Raw genomic sequence first — 16539 nt, 5'->3', positions numbered from 1 at the left:
AGCACCAACTCTCAATTTAGATTATATAATTTTAAAAAATAATAATTATTATATATATATAAAAAATAAAAAAAACCCACCCAAAATAACACACCAACCAATGTGAACTTCCAAACCCATCAGTACATACACATCCTCACCCCACACACACACACACACACACACACACACACACACACACACACACACACACACACACACACGCTCACTCACACACACACACACACACACACACACACACACACGCTCACTCACTCACACACACACACACACACACACACACACACGCTCACACACACACACACACACACACACACACACATACACACACACACACACACACACACACACAGAGAGAGAGAGAGAGAGAGAGAGAGAGAGAGAGAGAGAGAGAGAGAGAGAACGAACAAACGAACGAACGAAATTGTTTTAATTGAACTTTGGCCATGGACCACAACTCAAAACCAGGGGACTGGGGGTGGGTATGGGAAGGGGTATTATAACACTTGGATAGATGACACAATATCATAATGTTCATGGACTTGACATTAATTCTACTTAATTAGGTCTGAGTATATGATTTTTCCTTTTGATCGGATGGAAAATAAATTTTGATACATGGAAATTTCTCTGCTTGTTGTTTGATCGGAGAAGTGAACTGAGAGACATGTTTAAACAGTCTTGAAGAAATTTTGTCCGTAAATCATTATATACAGAACAAACAAACAACAAATGGTATTCATCTTCTAGTTCACCTTGGCAAAAAGGACAATGCTTTAAAACATCATTTTCAGTGTACCTATTAACATTGTTATTTAAAGGAAGCACATTAAATCTGGCCTGAGACAACGCCACTCTGAAACAACATTCATCAGCATTTGTTTTGTATTTTTCTTTTTCAAGTATAACTTTGAATGATCTGTAGCATGAATATCTGTCTCTATCACTAATAGTACCCGACCTTTCTTGAATGAAGATATCTATAAGTCTTTGCTTAGAGAGAGAGAGAGAGAGAGAGAGAGAGAGAGAGAATGAACGAACATTTTTATTCAATAATAGAGGCCGTTGCCCTTCATGAAGGGGATGCAGTGAACACAAATTGTCACCTTCATCTTTTCATAGCAATGTGGAACAGACAACATCGATATTTAACTACAAATTTAGCAATGCACACACACACACACACACACACACACACACACACACACACACACACACACACACTTAACAACATATCAAACCGCGGATCAGTTTTGAATGCCTTACACAGATGTATAGCGACCGGAACGGTTTCACGATGATTTCCTTTGTCGATGACATCAACAAGGAAAGTCGAAACATAACTGGATGTCTATACTACCGACTTTTTGTGGAATTATCTGATGGTCATTCAAGGCAGTGCAACATAACACGAAATGATTTTCATTTTCTTCAGCACAAATGCACAAGAGACAAATAAATAATATCGTGATCATTCAGTCCACTATAACGATAACGGTGAAGAGAAGGACAAGAAATCCGAAATCTAGACAGTGTCATGATAAATTATATTCCAAATGCCTATCCATCTTCATTGACAGATACATCAGAACTGAATGTACAGGAATGAACTGTCTAGTATAAATTAATAATAATAATAATAATGGTATTTATATAGCGCTGGATCTTGTGCAGAGACAAATCAAAGCGCTTTCGCACCAGTCATTCACACGCATGCATAACTCTAATACTGCAGAAACTGAAGACAAGGAAGAGGCAGGCAAGGGAGGCTATTTTGGGAAGAGGTGGGTTTTAAGGTCAGACTTGAAAGAGCTGAGTGTGGAGACTTGACGAAGCGAAAAAGGAAGTTCATTCCAATCGCAAGGTCCAGAAACAGAGAAAGAACGACGGCCAATAGAACGGCGGCCAATAGAACTTGAAACCCAACTGAATAGATCGCTGTGTTGAATCAGTGTGGTATGACCACACTTACCATGTACAATCAATTGATCTAGATCGAAATGTACGAATAAATCCATTTAATATATCCCATACTCCCTGCTGTAACCACTGCACACGTAACCAAATCCCATTTCGTATAACTTAAATCCCACTTTAACACCCAGTGTGTGTGTGTGTGTGTGTGTGTGTGTGTGTGTGTGTGTGTGTGTGTGTGTGTGTGTTTGAAGTCAAGTCAAGTCAAGATTTTATTTCATGATGGTAAATTGAATAAGCAACAATTGCTTTTTTTACGTAAAGCCATTAATGGAAAAAAAAGAAAAAATATTATGTGTGTGTGTGTGTGTGTGTGTGTGTGTGTGTGTGTGTGTGTGTGTGTGTGTGTGTGTGTGTGTGTGTGATAGACAGACAGACAGACAGACAGAGACAGATTCAGACATAGCCCTGGGTGATTTGTTGGCGCTGCTGATTGTCGAAGAGATTGACGACGGAGGGCAGTGTGAGAGGAAAGGGAAGGTAAGCGAGAGAGACACAGAGAGAGGGAGGGGGGAGGAGCGATGGGGGTGGGGGGGGGGGGAGTGGTGAAGGGGAGGAACATAGAGGAGGTGGACACGTCAACATAGTCTGACAGACGTTACCCAAGCAACGTTCGGTGGGGTTTCCGTCCTGAATCGCGAGTTCTGACCAAGATTGCTCTCCCGTAGCCAAACAAACCACATCAAGCCAGATAAAAACACACGCGCGTGTCTCTGTGTGTGTGTGTGTGTGTGTGTGTTTTATAAGATTTGCAGAGGCATCCAAATGTCTTTTTTGGATTGATATATAGAGATGGCTCAGCAAAAACGGATGGGCGGGTGGCACTGAAAACAAATGTATGGCTATGGCTGAGAACTGATAATTAAAGGGATTGATCGGGAGGGGGAAAAAAAATCATGGGGTCGTGCTCAGAAAAATATGTATGGGGATGAAAACAAAAAAGGGATGGCTCAGTCATAAAAAATATATGTGGGGAAAGCTCAGAAAGAAATGGACGATCAAGATGGCGCGACTGAGATTTCGTGGGGACAGACCAGAAAAGATATAATGAGGATGGCTCACACACACACACACACACACACACACACACACACACACGCACGCACGCACGCACACACACACACACACACACACACACACACACACACACACACACACACATACACACACACACACACACACACACACACACACACACACACACACACACACACACACACACACACACACACACACACACACACACACACACACACACACACACACACACACACACACACACAGATTATGGGCTGGGTTCAGAAAATAACTTTATGGGAACAACTCATCAAAATGGGGGATGGATTGCAGGGGAAGGCGTAAAACGGAGTATGGCTGCCTACATGGTGGGGGGTAAAAACGGTCACGCACGTAAAACCCACTCGTACCATCCTGAGTGAAAGTGAGAGATGCAGCAGCCCACGACATAAGAAGGAGATTGGTATGAATAGAAAGATCAGGCAGAGTTACATCTCCCTCCACCCGTCTCCCCCCCTACCCCCAGACCCCTTAAAATATAATCTATAAACACGACGGGAACTTACTCTTCCCGATGAATCGATCCATAAAACACTCGTTGTTACTTCCCCTCATAGGGGATCCAGACTGATTAAAAACATCTGGACATGGACAAAATGGGGTTGGGAGCGCGTCAGAACGATGTACTGAAAATCAATTGATGTACGTACGTGTATGATCCCAGTACAGCAGCTTTCTGATGACAAGTGGTTGGGGAGAAACGAAAAACACACACACACGAACGCACGCGCACAACACGCACGTGCGGACGCAGGTGCTCGTGCGCGGGAACGCGCGCGCGCGCGGACACACACACACACACACACACACACACACAAACTCTGGGAATTGGTTCTTGCATGTCGGCAGTAACTTATGTAACTTGTTATGGTTTGTATGCAAATGAAGCACGTGAGGGACTGTTGTGTTCGAAATAGAGCACGTGGTGACCGTTGTCATGATTTGTATGCAAATGAAGCACTGGAATGGGGGGGGCTGTTTTGATCAACATAGAGCAAGTGGTTGACCGTTGTTATGGTTTGTATGCAAATGAAGCACGTGGGGACTGTTTTGTTCGACGTGGAGCACATGGGTGACCGTTGTTATGATTTTTATGCAAATGAAGCACGTGGGGGACTGTTGTGCTCAAAATAGAGCACGTGGGTGACCGTTGTCATGGTTTGTGTGCAAATGAAGGACATGGGGGGCTGTTTTGATCGACATTGAGCACGTGGGGGTCTGTTGTTATGATTTGTATGCAAATGAAGCATGTGAAGAACTGTTTGGATCGAAACAGAGCACCTGGTTGACCATTGTTTTGATTTTTTTTTATGCAAATGAAGCATGTAGGGAACTGTTGTGCTCGACATGAAGCACGTGGGTGACCGTTGTTTTGATTTGTATGCAAAAGAAGCACGTGGGAGACCGTTTTGCTCAACGTGGAGCACATGGATGACCATTGGTATGATTTTTATGCAAATGAAGCACGTGGGGGATGTTGTGTTCAAAATAGGAGCACGTGGGTGAACGTTGTTATGGTTTGTATGCAAATAAAGTATGTGGGGGGCTGTTTTCATCGACATAGAGCACGTGGGTGTCTGCTGTTGTGATTTTTATGCAAAAGAAGCATTATGGTTTGTATGCAAATGAAGCATGTGGGGCGCTGTTTTGATCGACATAGAGCACGTGGGGATCTGTTGTTATGATTTTTATCTAAACGAAGCACGTGGGTGATGTTTTGATCATCACAAAGCACGTAGGTGAACGTTGTTATGATTTGTATGTAAATGAAGCATGTTTGGGACTGTTTTCCGCGACGTGGAGCACATGGGTGACCGTTGTTTACGATTTGTATGCAAATGAAGCACGTGGGGGACTGTTGTGTTTGAAATAGAAAACATGGGTGACCGTTGTTATGGTTTGTATGCAAATAAAGCACATGGGGGGGCTGTTTTGATCGACATAGAGCACGTGGGTGTCTGTTGTTTTGATTTTTATCCAAATGAAGCACGTGGGTGACATTTTGATCATCATAGAGCAGTGGGTGAACGTTGTTATCATTTGTATGCAAATGAAACACGTGGGGTGCTGTTTTGATCGAAGTTGAGCACGTGGGTGACCGTTGTTATGATTTGTATGCAAATGAAGCATGTGGGGGACTGTTTTTCTCGACACAGAGCACGTGGTTGACCGTTGTTATCATTTGTATGCAAATGAAGCATGTGGGGGGACTGTTTTTCTCGACACAGAGCACGTGGTTGACCGTTGTTATGGTTTGTATGCAAATGAAGCACGTGGAGGACTGTCTTTCTCGACATGGAGCACGTGGGTGACCGTTGTTATCATTTGTATGCAAAGGAAACACGTGGAGGACTGTCTTTCTCGACATGGAGCACGTGGGTGACCGTTGTTATCATTTGTATGCAAAGGAAACACGTGGAGGACTGTCTTTCTCGACATGGAGCACGTGGGTGACCGTTGTTATCATTTGTATGCAAAGGAAACACGTGGGGGACAGTTGTCACGGTTTGTATGCAAACGAAGCACGGGAGGGGGGTGGGGCTGTTTCGATCATCATAGAGCGAGTAGGTGTCTGTTGTTATGATTTGTGTCCAAATGAAGCACGTGGGTGATGTTTTGATCGTCATAAAGCACGTGGGTAACCGTTGTTATGATTTGTATGCATATGAAGCATATGGGGGACTGTTTTGATCAACACAGATTACGTGGGTGACCGTTTTTATGATTTGTATGCAAATGAAGCACGTGGGGACTGTTTCGCTCGACGTGGAGCACATGGGTGACCGTTGTTATGATTCTTTATGCAAATGAAGCACGTGGGGGATGTTGTGTTCAAAATAGAGCACGTGGGTGACCGTTGTTATGGTTTGTATGCAAATGAAGTGTGTGGGAGACTGTTCTGTTCGAAATAGAGCACATGGGTGACTGTTGTTTTGATTTGTATGCAAAAGAAGCACGTGGGAGACTGTTTTGCTCAACGTGGAGCACATGGATGACCATTGGTATGATTTTTATGCAAATGAAGCACGTGGGGGATGTTGTGTTCAAAATAGGAGCACGTGGGTGAACGTTGTTATGGTTTGTATGCAAATAAAGCATGTGGGGGGCTGTTTTGATTGACATAGAGCACGTGGGTGTCTGCTGTTGTGATTTTTATGCAAAAGAAGCATTATGGTTTGTATGCAAATGAAGCATGTGGGGCGCTGTTTTGATCGACATAGAGCACGTGGGGATCTGTTGTTATGATTTTTATCTAAACGAAGCACGTGGGTGATGTTTTGATCATCACAAAGCACGTAGGTGAACGTTGTTATGATTTGTATGTAAATGAAGCATGTTTGGGACTGTTTTCCGCAACGTGGAGCACATGGGTGACCGTTGTTTACGATTTGTATGCAAATGAAGCACGTGGGGGACTGTTGTGTTTCAAATAGAAAACATGGGTGACCGTTGTTATGGTTTGTATGCAAATGAAGCACATGGGGGGGGGGGGGGCGGGGCTGTTTTGATCGACATAGAGCACGTGGGTGTCTGTTGTTTTGATTTTTATCCAAATGAAGCACGTGGGTGTCATTTTGATCATCCTAGAGCACGTGGGTGACCGTTGTTATCATTTGTATGCAAATGAAGCATGTGGGGGACTGTTTTTCTCGACACAGAGCACGTGGTTGACCGTTGTTATGGTTTGTATGCAAATGAATCACGTATGGCGCTGTTTTGATCGACATAGAGCACGTGGTGGTCTGTTGTTATGATTTTTATCAAAATGAAGCACGTGGGTGATGTTTTGGTCATCACAGAGCACGTGGGTGACCGTTGTTATGATTTGTATGGATATGAAACATATGGGGTCTGTTTTGTTCGACGTGGAGCACGTGGGTGACCGTTGTTATGATTTGTATGCAAATGAAGCACGTGGGGGACTGTTGTGTTTGAAATAGAGCACGTGGGTGACCGTTTGTTATGATTTGTATGCAAATGAAGCACGTTGGGGACTGTTTTGCTCGACGTGGAGCACATGGGTGACCGTTGTTATGATTTTTATGCAAATGAAGCACGTGGGGGACTGTTGTGTTCGAAATAGAGCACGTGGGTGACTGTTGTCATGGTTTGTGTGCAAATGAAGCACATGGGGGGCTGTTTGGATTGACATAGAGCACGTGTGTGTCTGTTGTTATGATTTGTATCCAAATGTAGCACGTGGGGGACTGTTTTGCTCGACATGGAGCACATGGTTGACCGTTGTTATGATTTTTATGCAAATGAAGCACGTGGGGGAGGGGGGGGGGGCTGTTTTGATCTACATAGAGCACGTGCAGATCTGTTGTAATGATTTTTATCCAAATGAAGCACGTGGGTGATGTTTTCATCATCATAGAGCACGTGGGTGACCGTTGTTATGATTTGTGTGGAAATGAAGCACGTGGGGAACGGTTGTGTTCGAAATAGAAAACGTGAGTGACTGTTGTTATGGTTTGTATGCATATGAAGAATATGGGGGACTGTTTTGATCGACACGAGCACGTGGGTGACCATTTTTATGATTTGTATGCAAATGAAGCACGTGGGGGACTGTTTTGTTTGACGTGGAGCACGTAGGTGACCGCTATAATTTTTTATGGAAAAGAAGCACTTTGGGGAGCTGTTTTGATCGACGTAGAGCACGATGGTGTCTGTTGTTATGATTTTTATCCAATTGAAGCACGTGGGTGATGTTTTGATCGTCATAAAACACGTGGGTGACTGTTGTTATGATTTGTATGCATATGAAGCATATTGGGTAACTGTTTTGATCGACACAGAGCACGTGGGTGACCGTTGTTATGATTTGTATGCAAATGAAGCATGTAGGGGACTGTTTTGCTCGATGTGGAGCACATGGGTGACGGCTGTTTATGATTTTTATGCAAATGAAGCACGTGGGGGACTGTTGTGTTCGAAATAGAAAACGTGGGTGACTGTTGTTATGACTGTTTGGATCGACACAGAGCACGTGCTTCACCATTTTTATGATTTTTTATGCAAATGAAGCATGTGGGGAACTGTTCTGTTCGAAATAGAGCACATGGGTGACCGTTGTTTTTGTATGCAAAAGAAGCACGTGGGAGACTATTTTGCTCGACAAGGAGCACATGGATAACTGTTGTTATGATTTTTATGCAAATGAAGCACGTGGGGGACTGTTGTGTTCGAAATAGAGCACGTGGGTGACCGTTGTTATGGTTTGTATGCAAATGAAGCAAATGGGGGGCTGTTTTGATCAACATAGAGCACGTGGCCATCTGTTCGTATGATTTGTATCCAAATGAAGCACATGGGTGATGTTTTGATCGTCGTAGAGAACGTGGGTGACCGTTGTTATGGTTTGTATCCAAATGAAGCATGTGGGGGACTGTTTTGATTGACACAGAGCACGTGGTTGACCGTTGTTGTGATTTATATGCAAATGAAGCATGTGGTGACTGTTTTCATCGCATGATCATAGAGCACGTTGGTGACCGTTGTTATGATTTGTATGCAAATGAAGCACCTGGGGGACTGTTTTGTTGGACATATAGCCCATGGGTAACCATTGTTATAAATCATATGCAAATGAAGCACGTGGGGGACTGTTTTGCTCGGCATGGAGCACGTGGGTGACCGTTGTTGTGATTTGTATGGAAATGGAGCACATGGGGGGCAGTTTTGATCGACGTAGATCACATGGGTGTCTGTTGTTATGATTTTTATCCAGTTGAAGCACGTGGGTGATGTTTTGATCGTCATAGAGCACGTGGGTGACCGTTGTTATGATTGTATGTAAATGAAGCATGTGGGGGACTGTTTTGCTAGACGTGGAGCACATGGATGACGGCTGTTTATGATTTTTATGCAAATGAAGCACGTGGGGGACTGTTGTGTTCGAAATAGAAAACGTGGGTGCCCGTCGTTTTTGGTTTCTGTGCAAAAGAAGCACGTGGGCAGCTGTTTTGATCGACATAGAGCACGTGGTTGTCTTTAGTTATGATTTTTATCCAAATGAAGTTCGTGGGTGATGTTTTGATCCTCATAGAAAATGTGGGTGACCGTTGTTCTGCTTTGTATGTGGGGGACTGTTTGGATCGACACAGAGCACGTGGTTCACCGTTTTTATGATTTTTTATGCAAATGAAGCATATCCTGGACTGTCATGTTCGAAATAGAGCACATGGGTGACCGTTGTTTTGACTTGTATGCAAATGAAGCACGTGGGGGACTGTTGTGTTCGAAATAGAGCACGTGGGTGATCATTGTTATGGTTTGTATGCAAATGAAGCATATGGGGGGGCTGTTTTGATCGTCATAGAGCATGTGGTTGACTGTTGTTATGATTTGTATGCAAATGAAGCATGTGGCGGACTGTTTTGATTGACACAAACACGTGGGTGACCGTTGTTGTGATTTATATGCAAATGAAGCATGTGGTGACTGTTTTCATCGCATCGTCATAGAGCACGTTGGTGACCATTGTTATGATTTGTATCCAAATGAAGCACGTAGGGGACTGTTTTGTTCGACATAGAGCCTGTGGGTAACCATTGTTATAAATCATATGCAAATGAAGCACGTGGGGGACTGTTTTGCTCGACATGAAACACGTGGGTGACTGTTGTTATGATTTTTATGCAAATGAAGCATGTGGGGGACTGTTGTGCTCGACGTGGAGCACATGGGTGACCGTTCTTTATAATTTGTATGCAAATGAAGCACGTGGGGGACTATTGTGTCCGAAATTGAAAACGTGGGTGACTGTTTTTATGGTTTGTATGCAAATGAAGCACAAGGGGGGCTGTTTTGATTGACATAGAGCACGTGGGTGTTTGTTGTTGTGCGTTTTATCCAAATGAAGCAAGTGGGTGATGTTTTGCTCGTCATAGAATACGTGAGTGACAGTTGTTATGGTTTGTATGCAAATAACGCACGTGTGGGGCTGTTTTGATCAACGTAGAGCACGTGGGTGTTTGTTGTTATGATTTTTATCCAAATGATGCACGTAGGTACTGATTTGATCGTCATAGAAAAAGCATCGTGGAGCAAAGTCAGGGAAGTATACCACCAAAATGGCAAAGTTTTAAATAAAAGTATGAATAATATTCAACAACTTGAATCTATCATTCAATGAAATACATTCAGTAATTTAATCAGGTTAAGGCAAATTCAGGCATTATCAAACAGGATAAAGCTGAACACTTTTATAACAAAGTTCAGCAAAGATGTTCAATCCATATGTGGAGAATCTATTTCTAGCAAACACATACTCTTTGAATGTCAGAGTCTGAAACTGTTTTTACCAAACTTCTTGGAAAATTCTTGTGAATGTATTTTTGACAATTTCAAGATGTTATCTGCTATTGCAGATGGTTTGCTGCATAGTCCAATAGGACATTTGTTATAGTTGTTATAGTTGTTTGATGTCAGTGTTTCCTTCTATATGCCTATGTCTCCCTTTTCATGTTTTATTTTTTCCAATGCTCTGTATCTTTCCCCACCACACACACATGCGCGCACACATATACACACACCATTCTTCACCCTCTGCCCAATACTGTTCCCACCACCATGCCATGCCCTCCACCCCACACCTATTTTTTTTTTTTCTTTTTTTCGTCTAATATCACTTAAAGTGGAAGACATTAATAATATCAAGACTACTACTACTACACACATTTATCCACTCACTCACTGACATACACATACATTCATACATTTTTTATACCAGAATGTGCCTTTACCTTCACCGTCTATTCATGATATTGCTGTATATAGATCAGCTATTACACTGCCCATCTTAATGTGTTGATGTGCTGGTGTGTGTGTGTGTGTGTGTGTGTGTGTGTGTGTGTGTGTGTGTGTGTGTGTCTGTGTCAGTGTAGCATTAGGAAGGCTCCCTGCTTCCAACCATCCTAGCACATTGTTCTCTGTCAACCAAATCACCTGAAGTGTGTGTCAATGATCAACCCATATGTACTCAAATCAAATCATACATACTTCATTAATCCACATGGAAATCAATTTGTGCAATCACAACATATACATATAATCTGAGGCACACTGTAATCTCAGGCACACCATAAGAAGAGATTAATTAAAACTGGTCAAACAAAATTCGACAATAACTGTCAATAGACTAAAGCAAGACACACACACACACACACACACACTCAAGTTAATACAGTAAACTGCTGCACATCAGTATGTACAGACATAAACAAATGTAATACAACATATCACATCCAATGCCAGTCATCTGCAAGGTAATATCACTCTCATGTTATTGTTGTTTTTTTCTCATGGATTCAGCCCCATCCTCTGCCTACATGGCAGGAGTAAAATGGTCACACATAAAAGTCCTCTCAAGTATACGAGTGAGCATGGGAGTTGCAGGCCGCAAATGAAGAAGAATCTCTTCCTTTTCATGAACGTGATGGTTTTGAACCATGGAGAGAACACCACTAAACTGTCCATGCCATGCTGTCTTCCAGTTCTTCCACACAAGAGTATCAGGGGGCATAATTCCATCATCCCCGATCCACAAGCCACAGGTCTACAGTTTTGATTTGGTGTCGTGAGGTGGTTGTGGCGGGGGGTCGGAATCGGCACCATCCTCCTCCCAGGTGTATGCCTTGCTCTTGTTATGATCTGTTCACAAATGAAAAACGTGAGTGTCAATTTTGTGAGGATCCCGTTTCAACGTATTTGTCGAAACAAGTTGTTGATGATCCTGTCTCTGAATTGGTGATGTTTTGTTTTCATCACTGTTGTTTTTAAAACTTTTCTCATAGTAGCTCTTTGCTCATTTCACTTTTACGAACAGATGCATACACACGCACGCACGCACACACACACACACACACACACACACACAGTGGAGTGGTGGCCTGTTGGTAACATGTCTGCCTGGGATGTAAGAGAATCTGATCAAACAGGGTCAAATCCAGCACTGACCAGTATTTACTCCCCCTCCACTAAACCTTGATTTGTGGTCTGAATGCTAGGCATTTTGATGAGATGATCAAACAGAGGCCCAGCGTGTAACATACGCTTTGTGCACGTAAAAGAACCCACGGAAACAAAAGGGTTGTCCCAAGCAAAACTATGTATAAAAATCCACTTTGACAGGAAAACAGATGCACTTGCAGGCCAACAACCAAAAAAAAAAAAAAAAGAAAGAAAAAAAGGGGGTGATGCTGCACTGTAGCGATGTGCTCTCCCTGTGGACTGCAACCTAAACTTCAAATAGAGAAATCTGTTGCAGCAAAAAGTAATACAATGCAATACAACACAACACAACACAACACAACACAACACAACACAACACAACAAATTCATCAAAGTGCAAGAGGAAGTTCACGATGTTAATGGATATCAGTCACATTATACATCTTTCAAGTTTAAGAAGAACACATTATTACTTCTCTGCTGTGTTCCTTCACACCTGTGGTCTTTCCTATGATATGTAGGCTAATAAGAAGTCTGCAAAAATACAGGTGCAAGACACAAACAGGCAACAGTAGAATTGCACTTCCCTTCATGTATCTCGACAATATTAATATTCATATTTGAAAATGTTCGTTTTGTCACACACACACACACACACACACACACCTTCACTTCGGGGAATGGCTTTTGTATATACAAACCCCCACCCCAACGCCCCCCCCCCCACTCCTCCCCCCTCTCTCTCTCTCGTTCCTGTCTCCATCTTTCGTCCCTCCCCATCTTTCCTCCCCCTCGTGCTCTCTCTCTCTCTCCCTATCTCTCTCTCTCCCTCTCTCTTCTTCCACTCACTCTCTTTCTCCCCCCTGTCTCTCCCAAATCACTCTCACCCTGTCTCTCTTTTCTTTTCTTTTCTCACTCTTCTCTCTCTCCTGTCCTTCTTTCTTTCTTTCACCCCCCCCAACCCCACCCCCTCTCTCTCCTACCACCTTCCCACCCTCTGTCTTGTTCCTGTAAAAAGCACACCAGTGCTTACCTATCATCCTCAAAATAAAGAATTTTGTCTTTTGTCTTGTCTCATCTTGTCTCTCTTTCCTTCTCTCTCTCCCTCTGTCTCTCTCTTCCCCCTCTCCTCTCTTTCTCTCTTTCCCCCTCTCTTTTCCTTATCTCTCCTATTTCTTTCTTTCTACCCCACCCCTTCTCTCCTACCCCCCTCCTACATCTCTCTCTTGTTCCCGTAAAAAGCACACCAGTGCTTATCTATTATCCTCTTGTCTTGTCTCGTCTCTCTCTCTCTCTCACTCTGTCACCCCTCTCCTCTCTTTCTCCCTCTTTTCCTTATCTCTCCTATTTCTTTCTCCCACCCCCACCCCTTCTCAACTACCCCCCTCCTACATCTCTGTCTTGTTCCCATAAAAAGCACACCAGTGCTTATCTATCATCCTTGAAATAAAGAATTTTGTCCTAGCATCCTTGAAATAAAGAATTTTGTCCTAGCATCCTCGAAATAGAGAATTTTGTCTTGCCTTGTCTCGTCTCGTCTCTTTCCTTCTCTCTCTCTCCCTCTCTCTCTCACTCGATCCTCTCTCGCCTCTCGCCTCTCTCCCCCTGTCGCTCTCTCTCCCCCATCTCCCTCCCTCCACCACTCTCCCACCCTCTCCTCTCTCCACATCTCTGACCTGGCACCTCCATCATGGTTTGGTACAGTTTTCCTCCCCCGTCCACGTAAAGGGTTTCCCCGCTGATGAAAGCGGCCGCTGGCGACAACAGGAAACACACAGCCGCTGACACCTCCTCCACCCTGCCCAGCCGTTTGGTGGGCACGCGACTCCTCACTATGTCGAAGATCTTGAGGCTCCCATAGTTAGCCGCCGCTGTGTCGGAGTAAATACTACTGCCCTGCAAGACAGAAAAAAAAGGGGACATGTTATACGATCTTTGTCACAAGTAAATACCATTTTAATGACAACACTTAAAATGTGAAAATTTATACTTTAACAAAATGTCAACAATCACCAGTATGTGTGAAGGGACATTAAATAAAATTCCTCTTCCTCCTCCTTGCAAAGAAATTCGTATCATTTCCCAGCCTTTTTCAAATAAAAATAGTTCTCTCTTACTTTTGGATAAAGTTCTCTCTTATTCCCAAGTCTAGTCAAATGAGGGTTTGAACAACTGAGTAATATGGAAAGAAGTATTAATTTAAAGATTTATTATTTTCCCTCCTACAATATTCTGTCTCGGATTTTTTTTTTTTTAAATAGTACATCTTTATAAAAAAAAAAAAACAATTTAAATGATAATACTCAAATGTGGCAATTTATACTTTAACAAATTGTCAACAATCACCAGTGAGTGTGGTGAGACATTCAACAAAATTCCTCTTCCTCCTCCTCGCAAAGAAATGATGTCATGGGACTGGGCAAATTCCAGCCCTGGTCTTTGTCGCAGAAAAATAGTTCTCTCTTATTCCTGGCTAATAGTTCTCTCTTACTACCCAGTCTAGTCAAATGAGGGTTTGAGCAGCTCAGTAACATGGACAGAAGTATCAGTTCAAAGGTAGATCATTCCCCCCCCCCCCCCCCCCCCCCCCCCCGTACAATATTCTGTCTCAGAAACAGGGCAGACCATAGGTGTTCTTGTTGTTTTTGGTGTTTTGTTATTGTTGGGTTTTTTCTGTGGTTTCTTTGAGGGGAACGGAGGAGGAGGGGGGGATGTGTGTCTGTGTGTGTGTGTGTGTGTGTATGTGTGTGTGTGTGTGTGTGTGTGTGTGTGTGTGTGGGGGGGGTGCGTGTGTGTGTGTGTGTGTGTGTGTGTGTGTGTGTGTGTTTGATGTTCTTGTTTTTCTTAATGATAATGATATAGGAAGACAGGGCTCAATCCTTTCCTCCCACTTTAACCTTCCCAAACCAAAGTGATGTACCCATTCAGTGCATCATCAGTGAACTGGGTTTATATGAAGGTCAGGCATCTGTTTTCATTTATTTTTTTCCAAGCAGATGTGGTGCAATCTACATGGATCTGTCCATTAACTGTAACATGTTATCCTTGCAAATGAAACTGATAATGACTTCCGATACAGCCTCCACTTACGGGAGCGACAGCATTGACACGTACACCACTGTCGGCCCATTCTATGGACAACGACTTGGTCAGGTTGTCTACCCCTGCTCTGGCTGCTCCTGTGTGGCTGCGGCAGAAGGATGCAAGTCAAACCATTTATAACCATGGAAGTCTAATATCATCATCTTAGATGAACAGACTATAAATAAATAAACGAACAAGAACCATGGAAGAAATGGATTTTGGTGATTAGAATTAACAGGATCTCTCAAAAGCATTTTATAATAATGATACTACTAATCAGAGGACATTTGGTGTATGATAGTCAGTCGTATTCCACTATGACCATCAGAACAGTGGAGGAGGTAACTGCTGTCCTGACTATCTGGGCTAGAATGTGATTATAGTGGAGAGTGTCTTGCCCAAGTTACATCCCCAGTTTATTGGCCAAAAGGGTATTAGGACAGTCAGCATTAGGGGTGGTTCCCAAAGGCCAACTAGCCCCCAAGGCTGCTGCACTAAGAGCCAGTGCTATTTTGTTTCATTTGGTATGCTAAATCTAATGATACAAAAGCCCTAGTTTTCACAATACAACTGTACATTTGCCATAATACAATGGTACAATTGTCACAATACAATAATACAGTTGTCATGATACAAATATACAGCAATGCGGTTGTCTCAACACAATAATACAGCTGTAACATCACAAAATGAAGTTTTATCAAAATACAATCATACAGTTGTCATGATACAGTAATCAGTATCAGTTTCAGTAGCTCAAGGAGGCAAAACTGCATTCAGTCAAATCCATACACGCTACACCACATCTGCCAAACAGATGCCTGACCAGCAGCTTAACCTAATGCGCTTAGTCAGGCCTTGAGAAAAAAAGTAATAAATAAATAAATATTTTTTTTAAGAAATAATAATAAAATAAATAAATAAATAAATAATAAAATAAAATAAAATGATTTTTTTTTAATTAAAAAAAAAAGAAAAAAAAAAGAAATACAGTAATACACGTACTTGTCACACTTCAATAATTTCAGCCTTTTATGGCCGTCAGGGGCAGTGAATTCATAACCACGGTCCAGGGCTCAGCATAGGAAGACAGGGCTCAATTCTTTCCTGCCACTCTGACCTTCCCAAACTGAAGTGAGGTATCCATTCACACCTGGCTGGAGTCCGGAAAATCGGAGTAAATGCCACTAGAAAGCACCTTTCCCCAAGGGACATAACACTATGCTGAAGTGGGGGCCTCAAATTCTGAACACTGGATCAGAAGTCTAATGTCGAACTGATTTTGCCACGCCACCCCCAGTGCAGTCATACAGTGGACATAATCCAATCACAACAAATCCACTGAAAAAAAAATTCTGCAAAGTTTGTTCCAGTAATTCTGATGTTGTGTTATTCCCTGTCACCCCACCCCCTTTTTCTTTTGTTTGGTAAAACCATGGAACATGA

The 16539-nt window shown here is 42.8% G+C and overlaps 1 protein-coding gene across 1 annotated transcript in view; it reads right to left on the bottom strand.

The window, feature by feature from the left end:
• Positions 1-10669: 10669 nt before the first annotated feature.
• LOC143290420 (peroxisomal trans-2-enoyl-CoA reductase-like) overlaps positions 10670-16539 on the bottom strand; it is a 9601-nt gene continuing 3731 nt past the window's right edge. The window contains exons 5-7 of the mRNA XM_076599837.1: positions 15100-15196; positions 13686-13905; positions 10670-11709 (exon numbers count right to left, since the gene is read on the bottom strand). Of these exons, the coding sequence (XP_076455952.1) occupies positions 11615-11709; positions 13686-13905; positions 15100-15196 (412 nt within the window). The 3' untranslated portion in view covers positions 10670-11614. The remainder of the gene's footprint in view (positions 11710-13685; positions 13906-15099; positions 15197-16539) is intronic.

Source organism: Babylonia areolata, chromosome 15 (genome assembly GCF_041734735.1).
Source record: "Babylonia areolata isolate BAREFJ2019XMU chromosome 15, ASM4173473v1, whole genome shotgun sequence".
NCBI lineage: Eukaryota > Metazoa > Mollusca > Gastropoda > Neogastropoda > Buccinidae > Babylonia > Babylonia areolata.
The sequence above is the reverse complement of the archived record's forward strand: the minus strand, read 5'-3'. Positions and strand labels throughout refer to the sequence as shown.